General features: G+C 31.1%; 1 protein-coding gene across 15 annotated transcripts in view; it reads right to left on the bottom strand.

Moving 5' to 3' along the window:
• The window catches only part of LOC143244753 (uncharacterized), a 145,687-nt gene that overhangs the window by 65,119 nt on the left and 62,735 nt on the right, over positions 1–17,833 (bottom strand). For all 15 annotated transcript variants that reach the window (XM_076489997.1, XM_076489996.1, XM_076489990.1 and 12 more), the window contains 2 exons: positions 8,078–8,358; positions 546–705 (listed from right to left, as the gene is read on the bottom strand). In XM_076489997.1, coding sequence (XP_076346112.1) covers positions 546–705; positions 8,078–8,358 — 441 coding nt within the window. The remainder of the gene's footprint in view (positions 1–545; positions 706–8,077; positions 8,359–17,833) is intronic.

Raw genomic sequence — 17,833 nt, forward strand, 5'->3', positions numbered from 1 at the left:
CAGTTTCTCTGATAGTCCAGAATTTCTCTGACACTTTTAATAATATAACTGTATAAAATTAATGTATTTTATAATGTAGATATTTTTAAAATGTAAACAGATGAGATTAGTCTAGATAATTACATCTGAAATAGGATAAGTTATTAATAATCATTCACATTAGAAATTAATTAGAACATAAAGAATAAAGCACAAAAGATGTGAAAATTTGTTTTCTATTTTGTATCATTTTTCTGTGGTAAATATAGGGTTATCACATTGTCTTAGATGGTTCAAAAAGTGTATTTAACCTTTTCTGGTAATGTAAACCTGTAAACATATATACCACAACCTTAATGACAAATAAAATGTAGTAATAAAGTTGAAGACTAATAATATAAATTTTAAAAAATGTTTATATTGTAGTTTCAGCATATTAGCATTAATAGAAGTCATCATCAACAGAAGTTGATGTTATCTATGCATTTTGTTTCTTAAGAAATAATTCCTTCATAAGTAATCCAACCAATGAAAAACTACATTTTCAAACAATTATTACAACATACCACTCAACATATGTGCCACCAACTCATCCTGAAAGGATGATCTTCGACTATTAGGATTAGAGTCAAGTCTAATATGGACTGGACTGTCTCTCCGAAACCACTGACTGAACCGGCTACTTGCTACACCCTGACTGTCTAAAGGCTCATCTCGAATACTATTCTGTATGAAAAAAAAAAAAAAAAATCATCATATGAGAAACCATGACCAAGTAAAAATAAGGAATTTTATTACGCATATTAACTTCCAATAATTAAAGTTATTTTATACAGAAGGATACTCAAACAAAAGACGACATACTTTCAAAACCTTCCACAGTAATATAAACTTCCCTGTAATAAGCACTGAAACATTTCAACATAAATACTTTGTAATACTAATTATAGCTTGAATGAGAAAATAATTATTCATTCAAGTGATAATCAGTGATGACAAGAAAACCCATTTGTAAAGAAAAATATATGAACCTGACGATGACCGAAAAAGGTCGAAACGTTGTTCGCTCCTCTGCATAAAAAATTTTCTCAACACAAACTAGCCGTTTTTACATACGTATATATTCATTCAAGTAATTTTACAAACCACAGTTCATTATCAACACTGTAATCAGTGAAAGTGAAACAGGTATGATGGTCAAGTTTCCAGTTGGCAGAAATAATTCAGCACTAAGAAACCAACAATTTTACAAAAGAAAAATAGGAATAAGTAAAACTGACCTTAAGAATACAATACACTGTACCAAACCATAAAGCAAGCTATCAACATTTGAAAGAAATAAATTAAACCACAGGCTTTATTACACAGCATAAGTTTGGATGTAGAAACATAAACAAAAATATCATAAGCTGGAGTTACAGATTATACCTTTATGCTTTTCCAGCATGGTGACATAATTTAGCCACCTGGCAGAATGATTCCACATTGATTCTTTACTTACAAAACTGAACAATATAAGTTAATTGATAACAACTTAATTGTACTTTTCTTCTGTCAACAAAAGTTTTCTTAGCTAAATTAAGACATGTCATAGCACACCACTGAACTATGATGAACACCAACCAACATGGCAGACTTTGAGGCCTCATATGTCTTGGAGAAAGCAAGTAAAGTGCAATTTATGTCACAACCAAATTTGCTAAAATTCTTCTTCCTATTCTGAATTTGCTAATAATTAATATCCAACTTTGTAACTTAAAACTTAAAATATCCACTTAGTTCCTCAGTTACAAATATTTGATGTCTGTTGTGATGGTCCATATTTTTGAAGCTTTGATTTAACACAGACAACCCATTATTTTCTTGATTACCAGAAACCCACTTGAAATAAAAATGCATCTCAGAATGGCTGGTATGGGTATTAAATGACCTAAGTATTGGAAATCAAGTGTCACCAATTACAGCCAACATTTTTTTGACACAGACTGAATCTCAAGTGATCAATTCAGCCTTACACCCACCACTATACTGGTACAGGTATGTAGATGATACAACTGCTGAATTCACATCTACACAACACACACTTAGTTTTTTCAATCAAGTTAACTACATACACCCCAACATTAAGTTCACCTGTGAAAAGGAAAAAAAACTAACCAAATAGCATTTCTTAACCTCAAAATCACTAGAACTGATACACAATTTAAAACAGAAATCCACAGAAAAATCACCCATACTGGATTATACATTCCCTGGGATTCAGCACAAAACAAAAACTCATCATATTAAGAAACCAAATAAACACAGTCAGAAAACTATGCTCACCTGATAAAATTAATAATGAAATCAACAAAATAAAACAATACTTCATCAGAATCAACAAATGTCCTAAAAAAACCATGTAAAGATTATATGCACACACCTAGACCAACAGCAAACAATAAATTCCAAGATACAACAAACTACAAAACCTCATACTGCTGCATACCATATGTTCCCAACATCAGCAAAAAAAAACGTGTAACAAAACACAACATTCCAGTTAATACCAAATTTTCAAAAACCAGATACAAAACTAAAGTATGCACTATGTAAAAACTACACTGACAAACACAACACCAACATAATTTATAAAATACAATGCAACAACTGCCTCAACTTCTATGTTGGAGAAACAAGCAGAAAATGGAAACCAGATTTAAAGAACAAAACACCTTCACATGTTTTTGAACAATGCAAATCAAATAAACACAACATAACCACAGAAAACACCCAAATATTAAGTAGGGAAACAAAAACAAATGCAAATTCAAAGAAGTCCTACTTATACAGCAACTAAAAGCAAAATTAAACCAATATAAAGGAACACCTTTATACCAATACTAATTAATAACCTAACATCCACCTGCAATGCCCCCTACAATCCGATGCCTGTATATACTCTCGTCCCTAAGACATTTCTCCATCAATGGTCACATTCAAACACTCTTTCTTAACCTGAGGATGACCTCGGAAGGTCAAAACGTTGTTCTCTCCTTATCAGTAAAAGTGTTAACATCTGTACCAGCTGTTCTGAGATACATTTTTAAACCTGTTATTTAGTTACAACATACAAACAAGTAATTCATAACAAATTTTACCCAGCAGTTCACATTGTATCTGCATATTCTAAAATGTTCCAAAACATTTTAAATCATTCTGGAAAGTTTTAGATTTTTCTGGAATGTTCTAGTTTATTACAATGAACTACTCTAGTACATTATGAATTAGTGAAGCACATACTAAGATATTCCAGTGTTATACATTATTAAGGTTGAAGAACATTCAATATACAAAAAACCTATGCTATTGATTTTTTACTTCTGTCATGTTCCATGTGACATGACAGTACTTCATATAATTTCTTCAAAAGTGTATAAGCATTTAAGTAGATATTACTTCATCATTTCATCTAACACCACATCAGCATATCAGTACAAATGTATAATGCAACAAGAAGTAAGATTACACTCTGGCTGGTTGGACCAACAAGAAGCAAGTTGCCTTCAAATAGGCAAATGCTTAATGCATTTTTCTATCATCACAAAATATTATAGAAAACAGTTCATTACTGCTCAAAAATTGTGATCAAGAGATATAAAGATTTTTTGAAACAAGGTTCAAATTCCAATTAGTACAGAACACCACACTGTCATCAAACTGGAGGAATCTTTGAAAAATGGACAAAGGTAAAGAAAAATTCAAAAAGGAACTAGTAAAGCAGTTTGTCAACAATCTGAATGACTTTTTGACATCATTCACAGAAATGCTCTGATCAAGGTGAATTATATTCTTTCATAATTCCTGTTTAAAATTTACTGTACATTATGGTTCCTTAACTATGAACTCAGTGCTTTGGCATTTTTCAATTCAGCTTTACCTACACAGAAAATATGAGAACGATAAAGGCACTAAACAAAAAGGAAAGCATGGATGAACCCTCCAAAGCACATCCAGCTGAGTATTGAGAAGTATGAGAGCACCTTAACTAAAGATTTTGTCACACAGAACAAAAAGACTTTTTTCAAATGCTTTAAAATTCCATATGGATTCAAACCCTGAGTTATGGGCATCAGATAGGGCTACAGGGAAGAACGACAGACAGTTTAACATTTGAAAGTGGTAAAGAAATTACTGAAAGAGGTGGTTCTTATTCAAAAGTATAATGCCATTATAACAAAGAATGAATAACAAAAACAATTAATTCTTCAAAATGTGCAGAATCACAGAATACACCTTCCTAACAGCAAAAGAGACAGTAACAATATAGAAGTGATTAACCACACCAAAATCATATAACTATATAATTATACTACTATACATGCAGTAAAATAATATATTCTAAGTCATTTATAATACCTAATGAATACTTTGTCCATTACGTGGTACATACAGTACCAGAATACTGCAGAGAACCACCAAAACATATAAACTTATTATTTATTAGTATGCTGGAACAAAATAAGAAGGTACGAGCTTTATAATATTTAACCTGAAACTTTAGCTGCAAATAAGGACCACTCTAAAGTCTATATACAACAATATAGTTTGAAAATGCCACTAAACTACTTAAAACTAAAGAATCAGGGTTATAAAAGATAACAGGGATGCACAAAGTTATTAATGAGCTTCTCTGTGTATATAAATAACTGACTATGTGGACAATGGTCATGACAAATAATCACAGAGACTGAATTCAAAGCTAACATTTTCCTAAAATGAAAATGCATTTGGCTGATACTTACCTCTAATCACAAAATAGCTTTTCAATTAGTACTGCCCTCTATTGGCATAAATGTTTAATGCTTAACACTAGCTTTTCACATCTCACTTTGATATATCCAATAGAAGAGCAACACAACCCCTATCACAACCAGTACTCTTTCTACACTTGCACTTATTAATCACTTCAAGATTGGTCAGAAGATTTATACCACATATCACCTGAAGTGGGGATGGTGAGTGGTAAATGTGAAAGGAGGTGGATATTTATCAAAAACATATTTTTATTTTAGGATAATGTTAGCTTCCAACATATCTTACTTTCTCTCAAAAGATATTTAAAATCCTACACTGAACTGAAAAAGAAATCTTCCTTTAGAAGGCACCCAAAGATAAACCATGAGATGTGAAATCAGAAAAGAAAATATCATATCTCAGTGGGATGTCACACAACATCTGATCCAGGTATACTCAATCTTTTATGATTATGTTGTGTATACAAAAGGCAGAAAAACATAAACTCAGTATGTATTACCAATTAATGGGACCCCTGGGTGTCAAAATGGATAAGGCACCACAAACCTTAGTGGCAGTTTGACCTCATCCCACATCTGGCAGAATCTGCAACTGTAGAACAGTTCCACTACAGACTGAGGATCATTTATCTCTTCACATAAAACAAAACGTGGTAAGGACGACAAGTTTCCATACCAAAATACATTTCCACTTGCAAGCACATCCATCCCAACCAATGCCTGATCCACCACAAATTGGCATTCAGCAGATTGTAGGAAGAAGGAAAGTGTCAGTGGGATGTCAACTATAGTTCAAAACCAGGTAGCACTGGGTATGGTAATCCCAGGCCTGAGTAGGAGGAGGATACTCAGTCATACAAAATTGTGAATACATGCTGCACTGAGCTACAACCAACACCAAGCAGCACTGAGCTTTTTTCACCTAGTTTGTGGTAGGAGAGATACTGGCCAGAATACATAAGACATACTTAGCTGGACAATCTCCAGCTAACACCAGAATCTCCAGGAACCACATCTGGAAAATGGCAGATAGGTGTAGTCTCAGCCTCATGAGCAAACTCCAATATATATTCATGATATGGCAGAATGCTTCAACTAGAATTGCCATAGGAAATGTGTTGCACCATCAACACAATTTGAATCATGACTAGGCCATCTCCAACCAACACCCAGATAAGGAGGAATGCCATAGTTTGGTGGTGAAAAAAAACTGGTGTGTGTGTGTGTGTGTGTGTGTGTGTGCATGCATGCACATTAATATGGCATAATGCTGCAACAAAAACATGGCAGTATCTGGAACTGTATCTTAGGTCTGTGGTAGGAAGATTCAATGCTACAGTGCAGAGATGGGAAAGCATTCCCTGTTTGATTTACTTGCATGTCCACAAGTGTACGAGCCTGAGATAGAATAATTTAGAAAGCACAAAAGATAACTACAGTAAGCTATTACTGATCTTATGGAACACCCCATGTCTACAGTGTGTGCATTACCTAATCCTGGGATGTAAACTGTTTTGGCATAAATGACAATTGGAGACACACAACTAACACCTGGCAGTATGAGGAATTTTACATCAGGTCCATGGTAGGAAGAGATACAACATAACTGACATCAAGCATGGTCATAGCAAGGGCAATGCAGATTTTGAAAAAAAAAAAAATTTGTAAGGTATCACTCACAACAGAAAAAAGAAAACAATCACATCCATACAGCACTACTGCCAATCAAGAAGTGATTGGAGGACAGCTGCTGCATAATCATTTACACATGGAAAAACACAAGTGAGAGGTGAAAGGCAACTGACAAGCACTGAAAAAAACTGCAGTGACAGAGGGCTGTATTAATCAAGAAAAACATCTTTCTGAGAAGAGATAAGAGACTGTACTGGAAACAATTTATTTCTGGGTAAGAATAAAATGAACAGTAACAGGATGTCATGAAAAACTGCATGAGGGCTCTAACAGGTGCTTACATAACTCATTTCATGGGTAGTTTGAGTGTGAGTGTGGTGACATCTATCAAACAATCTCTTCTTATTTCTGGCACAGAAGGTGGATGGATGTTTTCACCCATTTGTATGTCTGTGTATGAGCAAAATTTCTAAAAAAATGGCTGAGTTGATTTAGATAAAAATTGGTATACATTGGGATTATGACCCAGCTTAAAAGTGGTTAATTTTTAGAGGATCAAGATTGTAACAAGATCACAAACATTCCAAAAACTCCTCATCTATTAACATGGAGACCAATTTTTTCACACTTTTTCTTCTATAACTCTAAAATCATCAAACTGAGATGAAATTCGATGAGTATATGTAAAATATTACTCATTGTCCTGCCAAAAATGATCCATGAATATTGATAATGATAGAAATATTTTCATATTTTTGAGAGCCAAATACAATCAACACTGTGTGGCAGAATTATGCACTCTACGGAGTGCCTTTTTGGTTTTATTTGTCATCAATAGCTGTGCAAGTTGCATAATCCAAGTGATATATTATACCATTACCTTCAAATGATACAAAAGCTTGAGCATGGACTGGCTTTCTTGATAAACTAATAACGTATTTTAATGATGCTGATATTTCAACAGATATTCACTTTGAAGTATTGTAATTTGACATGAAATAAAATAAATCACTGATGACCTCTTGATATAGTTTATACATACAATCCTACCATGAATTTTATTTTTAAATAAATCAGAACCTACTATAAATGAAAGTAATATTCAGAAAAATTCTAGCACAAATTAGTACCAACTGTAATTGCAGGTGTTATTGTGATTGATAATTGGAACCTTATTTCCTATTCTAATCAACCCACACTTAACTCTTACAGTACCCTGTAACCATAGAAAATGATAATTTGTTGCAGGTAATAGATGAATATATTTTATTCAATTAAAAAGCCAGGAAGTTGAAAAATTGTAGTCAGTTGAATTTCGCACTTCTTGACCCAACCAACAATATGCTTTCACTGATTTCAAATTATTTGAGTTAAAAAACAAACAAAAACAGCTGTACAGATTTGCAGCTTTATTTCACAAATTGAAAGTTAGGTATTCCTATTCTCCACATAAAAATTACAATCGGAATGAAGGGGTGGGAAGAACTATGTAATAGAGATCATTTTAAATTTTCTTTTTAAATTATAAATACTTCAGTTCTAGTTTTATTTTGTAAATTATTTGAAAGGAAAGATAAAAGAAATTTTTAAATTTATGCCACGTGTCACTTTGGAAAAAAGAAACATTTGAAAATGATTGATTTTTTTTTCACAACTGTATTTCTACTCACAGGAAGCAACTCTGGGATTAAATCATTCTTGAATAGATCATTGATATCAAAGTTATGGGAAGTTTGTTTAGATTCTGGTTTCTTTTCTGTCTTCAGTTCACTCAAAGTTTCATGGTTTTCCTGAGCTTCTTCATATTGAACTGTAGCTGTACTCTTAAACAGTTCACCAACATCAGGGTTATGTGGATTTTGTTTGGATTCAAGTTCCTCTTCTTTCTTCAGTTGGCCAACAGTTTCACAGAATTTCTGAGCTTGTTTACATTCAACTGTAGTTGGTTTATCTATAACATCAAGTTTTAACTACTCAATATGCAGAAAATTAAGAAATATAGATGTTTCCAATCAAATGGCTAACTATAAAATATGTTGAAGTTACAACTTCAGTCATAATACAAAAATTAATAAAAACAAATTACTTTCAATCACAGAAATCAACAACAGAACAATTTAATAAAGAAACACCAAAAAATGAGACAAAAGTTATATACAGAAAAACCCAACTCAACTCTGGTATTTATTACTATTTGTATAAATACTTGATAAACCTACACCTGCATTAACTCTGTTTATATAAAAAGAAAATCACTTATGCTTATCAAATTTGTTTACATAGTTCACACATCAACACCTGAATTAATTACTATTCAAATACACAGTAAAACCATATCCTGCACTCACTGTTCATATACACAATTCATGGCTCTTCACATTTGACACATGCAGTAAGTTAGCACCTATATTTATCACCATTTGTATAGACATTGCACATATTTATATAGTCTACACCTCATCAATATACATCACCAAACTACACATGCATTTCTTATTGTTTATATACAAAATGCAAATACATTTACTTGATCTACATTTATCACTATTTGTACACACAGTTCAAACACCTACACTTGCATTAATTGCTTTATTACTATTTGTATGCATAACAAATAGAACTTGTAGTTATCAATATTTCTATATACAATTCACACATTATACCTGTATTTAGCAGTTCATACACACAATTTGCATATCTACAACAACATTTATCAGTTTACACCAGACAAATAATAAATTGGGGATTTTAAAACCAGCAAATGGAGATCAGTAAAAAGCATAATGAAATGAGGCAGTATATACTGTAGACATGATTTATTCAAATTACAAACCCCTATTCTGGCTCCATGTTGTTACCTAAGATTACACCGGGTAGAGCTGAAATAGGGAACCGTAGTTTGAGTAGATCATGTATATGGTATCTCAAGCCTTGTTTCCTTACTTTTTTTACCATCCATATTTGCAGGTGTTTAAACTCCCAATTATTTTTTTTTAATCTAACTTCTATGCTGTTTTTTCTTTATGCTCAACTATGGGCAAAGGATTACTTGATGTGGTAGCTAACTTTACATATTGTAATGATAAAGATAGCTAGTTGATATGGTTCACAATGAGTTACTGTAGCTATTAACTATTTGATTGCATTAGTCGAGATGTAAAAATTAAGCTGCAGCTGAAGACTGTCATGGAGAGTTGTTCGAGAATATAGTGAACTTCTGTGTAACTAAATTCTCTGTATATAACAAATAACAATGGACAAATATATGTCTACAGTAAGACTCAACTCCAACAAAGTGTGTATAAAATTTTCTCTAGTAGAAAAACTTTTCAAAAAAACATACGTCTAAAACATTACTTCAAATAAACCTGTGTGTGTTTTACAGTAATTATTCTATAAATTTGTGTAACAAAATTTAATATTACATGTATAGATGTTTTTTTTGTTGTTGTTTTTTTTATACTCCTTCACTTTACACATAATATAGGAGTTGGCTCCCTAAAGACACAGATTGTAGTGTACAAAGCTTAAATATCTAGATGTTACAGTCATCTAATGTTCACCTATTATTGGCTAGTAATTAACTGTTTCACCCTGTGTTATATAGTTTGTTACAGAGACTTATCACTCCAACTTTGTCATAAGAAGATTATGAAATTAAATTAAAAACTATAAAAAACAAACTGCTATTAACAATGATTATACAACAATGTTAACTGACACATCCTTGTTTAAAAAAATAAAAGGTATAAGTTTAAAATCAGTATTCCTAAATACTGTACTAAAGAACAAAAAGAAAAATGAATAGTTCAAGAGAAGCTACACTGGAAAATTATCTCACAAAATATGACACAATGAACAAAAAATCTAAAGACTGGCCTTTTACTGTAAAAGCCATCTAAAAACAATGTTGTGCAACAACAGAGACAGAATTGAAAAGTACAGTAGCAGTAATATTTACCAATTAATTTGTCAAGACTGTAACAACCTGTATACATAGGTCAAAACAGGATGTTCCACAGAAATGAGAATTAAAGAACATCCTAGGAGTTGGAAATTAAGAAAAATGTATTCATTTACATCCCACCTTATTGAAAGAAAACAGTAAACAAACTTGACAATCTGGACATTTTAGAAACATGTCCAAAAACGAATCCAGAAAAATTCTAATGACCAAACCAACTTAAGCTCCTCCCTACTTGTCTCCAAGTGAATGATAAGGTTGCTTCTGTTTCTTTGTTTAAACACGTACATGTAAACCCTGCTACAAAACACTTCAGTCCGTACCTGATGATACCTTGACTGGACAAGTCATAGTTGTATAAATGAAGTATTTAAGAAACATACAGTTGTCTTATTTTTCCTCAATTTTGTAAACATGTATTTATCACATTTTATACACAATACAAACCTATATACACAATTCACACATACACAGCTGTACTTAATACTTATTGCACACTATTCACACCTCTATATTTTGTATCTAAATTTGCATATTTAGACATTTATCAGTATTTGTATACAAAAAACACTTTACTTGTATTTCAATATTCATATATACAATATACACCTATACTTATACACAAATTACACTAGTATCTGTTACATCTGTATTTATTACTATCTGTAAACAAATTTAAACAATCTATACAACTATATATCAGTTTCTACATATAATGCACACATAAACCCTTCTACAACTGTTGGGGGGCTTGTTTCAGTCAATCAAACAAGGGTAGGAAATTTATGCAACAATATACATCTTTCACAATGACGAGAAACATGCCTGAAATAAGTGTTAAAACGTTGTTTCCTACTTTATTTTAATAAAAGTTTTAATATCAGCCATCTTGAGATACAATAAACATCCTTCCTCTTGGTAAAATTTCATTATCTTATATATACAGAATGAAATTATTTTACTTACACTTTTCTAATATAAATGTTATTTATCTACAGTAGTTATTTGTTCTAAACTACATATAGTTTCAGTGTATGGTGGTTTTCATTATAAGCATAAAATACTTTTTCATCTTGTAGTTTTCATATTTAAGTTACTTAACTGCTAGAACCTCCTAATTGAATATCAAAAGTTTTTAAAGCAATTGTTTTAAGTTTCACTTGTATTTTTCCCTACCATATCACTAACCAACCATCACCAGCATGTTATTCAATAAAATTATTACAATTGGGAGGTAGATAAAAGTACATACATTTTAATTTGTTTATATTCATAATTTAAGGTCTTTTCTTTTTCACACACAGTTAATTTTAATATTTTATTTTCTTCTCATTTAACATTTATTATTCATCTCAACAAAAGTGTCCCCACGCACATTAGAGTATCTCTGGAAGAGATGTGCAAACCTTTGGCAAAAATTTTGTGCACCAAGTAATACCATAAAGTCTTAAGAACTGATGAAAAGCACAATTCATATTTAAAAAATATTCAAACCTTACAATTATACATTTTAAGGCATAAATAACAGATTAACTAAAATGCAAAAGATGTAAATACAACATAACTATCACTAACTATTACATCTCTGGGAAAGAAACAAGCACAAAGACAAAAGTCCATCAACCAGATGACAATATCCCATTTATCCTGTGATGAAAATTCTTCACCAATTTAAAAATTACCATTGTTGGGTTATATTGTAAGATTAGAACTTTCTAATGACCATATACATATGTATGTAGCCTCCACATGTAGACTATAAAGGTCAAACAATTTACTGAAAGTGGGCATGGCACCAATTTTTTTTTTTTTCTTCAACTGCATTCATCCAGAGAACTTAATTGTACATGTCAAAAAGATAAGTAAATGTCTTATTGTCTAAACATATACTTACACAACTGAAGATACAGAGTGCTAAAGTAGATAATTTTCACAGCTCATGAGCAACTAGAAAATTCATATGAAGTTTTAAGTAGTTTTTAGAAGCTTCTTTTCAAATAAAGGAATTAAAACTTAGATAACATGAAACACTGAATAACAATATACTTTATAATGTTAATTTCACTAACATATATAGATAGTAAATGTGTATTAATTTTGAATGTGGCACAGTGACTTGCATGAAAAAATGTTAAAAGGATAAATCTTCATTTATACATACTATTGATTAAAATACCTTCATCCTTTATAATCTTCTGTACACTAAGCCTACACCTGTATTTATCACTATTTATATACAATATTGACATCTCAGAACCTGCATTTATCAGTCTATATACATTATTCAAACATCTACAACTGCTTTCATTGGTTTCTACATGCAATAAGTTCATACCATTACTTAATCACATTTCACATCCCTATATCTGTATTTACCAGTATTTGTAAAATCATGTACCTTTACCTGTACACACACACACTAATGACAAACCTATGCATATTTATATTCACAAGGTTCACTATTATTATTATTTGTATATACAATACAAAAATCCTTCCTGTATTCATAACTACTTGTGCCCAAACAGAAATCTTAACATGTATGTATCACTAAATATACAAATTCATCCATCTACACCTACATTTATCTCTGTTGATAAATACAAGTCATAATTATAGGTGTAGAAAATTTGCATCTTTACACCTCTAATTACCAACATTTAAATACACAATAATTCTGCACCTATATTTAACCCCATCTGAATAAACAATCCAAAATTCATTTGTCAGTTTATACAAACAATTAAAACATACACATTCAATAAGTTCATACACATAGCAAATTACACCTGTATTACTATTTGTATGCACGATTCACACAAACATTCATTTATCACCTTCTTTACTCAATGCATACAATGCTACTAGTATTTAAGATTATTTCTATACAAATACACACATTTACACCTGTAATTATCACTGTTTTATACACATCTATATCTGTCATTATTTGTATATATAATTTTTACTCTTCATATACACAGTAAATTACTTCTGCATTTCTCAATGCTTATACACACACTAAGTCTGCACCTATATTTATTACTATTTCTATCAATAAAATACACCTACATTTACCAATCTTTATAAGCACAATTTACATTCTCTATACATGTGTTTATCACTATTTCGAAACACATCTATGGACTTATATTTATCAGGGTTTATATATACAATAAAAATCTATAGTTGCATTTAAGTGTTTATATGCACAAGTCTACACGTATTCATCGTGTGTGTATATACACACATTTAAACTTTTATTATATACAGGGTGTTCGGAAAGTTACTGTGCACTTATATATGTATATAATTACAAAACTGCACAGTGACTTTCCGAACACCATGTATATACACACACATGCACGCACCTGCATTTATCACTCTTTATATACAGTATTCAAACATCTTCACCTACTTATATTAGTTATCACACACAATAAGTATACATCTCTATCCCTTTCACAATTCAGATCTCTGTACCTGTATTTATCAATATTTATATACACAATAAAAATATCTAAATTTAAATTTATCAGTATGTGTGTAGTACTCGCACATACATGTGCTTATCAGTGTTTATGTACACAATGTTCACTTCTGTCACTATTTGTATAAACAATACAAAAATATGTGTATCACTATATCTGCACATCTACACCTGCATTTATCTCTACTTATATACAAAACAAGTCTAGGTAAGTATTTATCATTATTTCTATACACAATCCACACCTTTATATCAGTATTTTTCAGTACTTGTATATGCAATTCCCACATTTACAATGTCAAGTATAAAAGACAGTTTACATAGTATTAATTAATTTATTTTGTGAGATACTATTTCATGATTGTTTAGTTATTTTTAATAAGAGAGTTAAATGTAGACAATTATTGGAAGTTGCGTAAGTTACAGATTGAGACTCTTAGAGATTTCTAGAATGCCTCAGTAAGATATCTAAAAAAAGCAGTTATCAGAGAACAGTGCCAGAACCATAAGTAAAACCGTGTGAAAAACGTTTTGGTAAGAGGAAGGTTAGAAAACAAAGTTAACCACAACTGGAGTAAATAGCCTAACAGCTGATATATTAAAGTGAGATTAACAGTTTTCCAACATTTTAGGAGAACAATGTCTCGTCAAAGATGTTTTAAAGAAATTGAGCCTGCCAAGGTACTTTAACAAAAAAAAGATTATTTGGAAGTAAGCCTATATGCAAAAAGAGGCAAGTATCAAAAGTTCAGAAAACAACTGCAGTAGCTCAACAACAATGTATGTGAATTATACACCAATACTGTTGTAATAAAAGTAGGGGTATTGCAGTTTGATGTTAGGTTATTAATCAATATATGTATAAAGGTGTTTCTTTGTATTGGTTTGAGTTCTTGAATAAGTAAGGCCTTTTTAATTTTTTGCATCTCTATTTAGTATGCTGGTGTTTTCTATGGTTATGCTGTGCTTATTTGATTTGCAGTGTTCAAAAACATGCAAAGATGTTTTTTGTGTTACCTGAATCTGGTTTCCATTTTTCTGCTTGTTTCTCTGATATAGAAATCATGGCAATTGTTGCATTGCATTTTATAAATAACGTAGGTGTTATGTTTGTCAGTATAATTTTTACACAATATGGATTTTAGTTTTGTACATGGTTTTTGAATAAATTTATTGCTTATCGGAATGTTACGTTTTAAGTGTTTTCCAAATCTACCTACTGAAGAAGAATTTTTAGTCCAAACTATACATTTATTTACTGTATATACTTTACTACTACTCAAAAAGTTTCCTGACATACACTTGCATTTATTACTTTATACATACCATTCACCCATCCACACCTGCAAGTACAAATTTATAGACAGTAAATCTACACTTGCGTCACTATTTTGATACCAAAGTCATTTCATTTATAACATTCTTTACACATCCACACACTTATAGCAGCATTTTTCACCATTCATATAGAGAATTCAAACATCTACACTAGGCTTATATACACAATACCTCTACAACTGTATTTATTAATATTTTTTATTTACAATACACACTTTTACACCCATTTTTATCATTCAGTATTGTCCAAGAGTTAAAACAAAAGAATATTTAATCTTTCTCTCCATTTTATGGGGCTAATTCTTTTTTGCCATTACAGAAATGTAAATTTCAAAAATATGGTAATGCTTCATTGATCTCTGTTGATAACTGAATGAGCCAAGGTGAGAATACTTGCCATTCTTTAGAATTCCTATATACTTGTATGAAGGGCATGTCGTAAGAGTTCTGGTTGAATGAGCATCCTGATCAAATTTAGGATCTGAAATAGCTCTCATGGTCTACACTTCTAACACTATTTCTGTACAGAATACACACATATCTACACCTTTATTTACTGCTAATTTTATACACAATTCACACATCTACACTTGCATTTATTGCTAAGTGTATAAATATAAAATCACACAGACACACAATTTGAATATCTACATCTGCCTTTATCAGCATATATATGCCACAAGTCTACACTTGCATTCATCACATTGTATCACAATTCACATCTCTACACTTCTATTTATTATCATTTGTTAAAACAAATCACATCTCTATACCTTGATTTACCATTACTTGTATATATAACACACATCTCTATGCCTGCATTGATCAGTGTTTATATACACAAGTCTATACCTTCATTTATATACACAATTCAAAACTCTACACCTGCATTTATCACTGTTTGTCCCTCTTACTATAAGTTTGGTCACTGTAACCAAGTTAGTAAATACAACATAACCAGAGTTATCACACTACTACTTTCAATATATTTTGTGTTTCTTCTTGATATATGGCTAGCTTTCACTGAACATTGCAAAACCTTGGTACTAACTCTTACCAAAAAGATTTTATGATACATATGGAGTCAGTGTTGACTAAGTACAAACTGAGTTCCATGCAAAGAATAAAAATACCTTTATTCATCTGAAAATTGTCAAATTTAGCTTGTGTAATCTATGAAACTGCCTCATAAATAAAGCTTTTTTTTTCAGTAAAACTGTATTTCATTTGTTAGTTTCCCAAACTTAACTATATCCAATCAGTCACTTAGACCAACCTCATAACCACCATAAAAAAATACAAAATTAATCAAAAGTGCCTTTCTTTCTGTACAACATGATTGCCGACTGTAACATGAAAGTCAACATTCTTCTAAAATGAAAATAAATTTCGAATAACATTTACACCCCTGCTGAAAATATAGTTATTCTTCGACACTGGCTTTGCCAGGGTATAGAGTACATTGACAATGGTGGAGAAACTTGCAAATGAGATATTACCAAGAGCATTTAAATGAAGTATAAAGACTGGAGGAGCATGCAAGACCAATGCTAAGATAAGCAAAGCCAATGTCAGAAACCTTTTTTTGAAATTATAATTATCTTAAATTCCTTAAAACTCGCAACAATCAACATCTGTTTATGCTAAATTTGATAGTTTTTGTTACCCTTGCAACCATGCCTAACTGACAATTCTACCAAACAAGGTGTATTGCACCTAAGAAGTGTGTAGCTCACATCAACATACTGAATTACACAATGAAAAACTGCTCAAAAGCACACCTTGTGAAGAATTTTCATTATTACTATTATTTATCTTAGGTAATCTAACCTAGTAGATTTTTAATTTTCTTTTATTTAATTACTTTTATAATAATAAAAGATATACATGAAAAAGAAGAAATTACTGCTTTACATGATGCTTGTTTTTCCTACCCTCAACTGTTGATGAGACTTATTCCTACATTTCTTTATATTTATACTAATGTTGCAACTACACAATAACAAAATGCACAAAGCAAACAACATTGTGTAACTATTATCATCATCTTTCTAACTATGGGATAAAAGCCTTTAAAAATCAGATAAGCCTGCTGATGTGAATACTGCAACATAAAGTTTAGAACTGAAGATAAATTAGACAACTATGCAGAAAAAACAATGTAGAATGACACATCTGATATGTTACATTTTGGCTTTCTATTGATTATAAATGATGTAGCATTAAATATCATTAAGAATTCTTATCAACACGTGAAAGAGAGGACATAACAGGATGGCATGGCAAGTGGATATTATCTTCTAATTAATTGCTCCATAAACAAATATGATTAAAGGCTTTAAAAATTATGCTTTGCCTAAATAATATGCATAACAAATAACTTGCAATAGATTCAATACTTCTAAAAAGGGTGGTAAATAAATTAGTGAATAGGAAAGACCTAAAGAAGAAATTTGTGATGATGAGAAACCCACTTGAAGTAAAAATGTCTCTCAGCACAGCTGGTGTGGGCATTAACAATTTTACCAAAACAACATTTCGACCTTCTTTGTTAACCTGAAAATGAGATGACCTAAGAAAGTTGAAACATTGTTCTCTGCTTTACGAGGGCTGTTCAAAAAATATGCGGACTGT

This window comes from Tachypleus tridentatus, chromosome 2 (assembly GCF_004210375.1).
Source record: "Tachypleus tridentatus isolate NWPU-2018 chromosome 2, ASM421037v1, whole genome shotgun sequence".
In the NCBI taxonomy this organism is placed as follows: domain Eukaryota; kingdom Metazoa; phylum Arthropoda; class Merostomata; order Xiphosura; family Limulidae; genus Tachypleus; species Tachypleus tridentatus.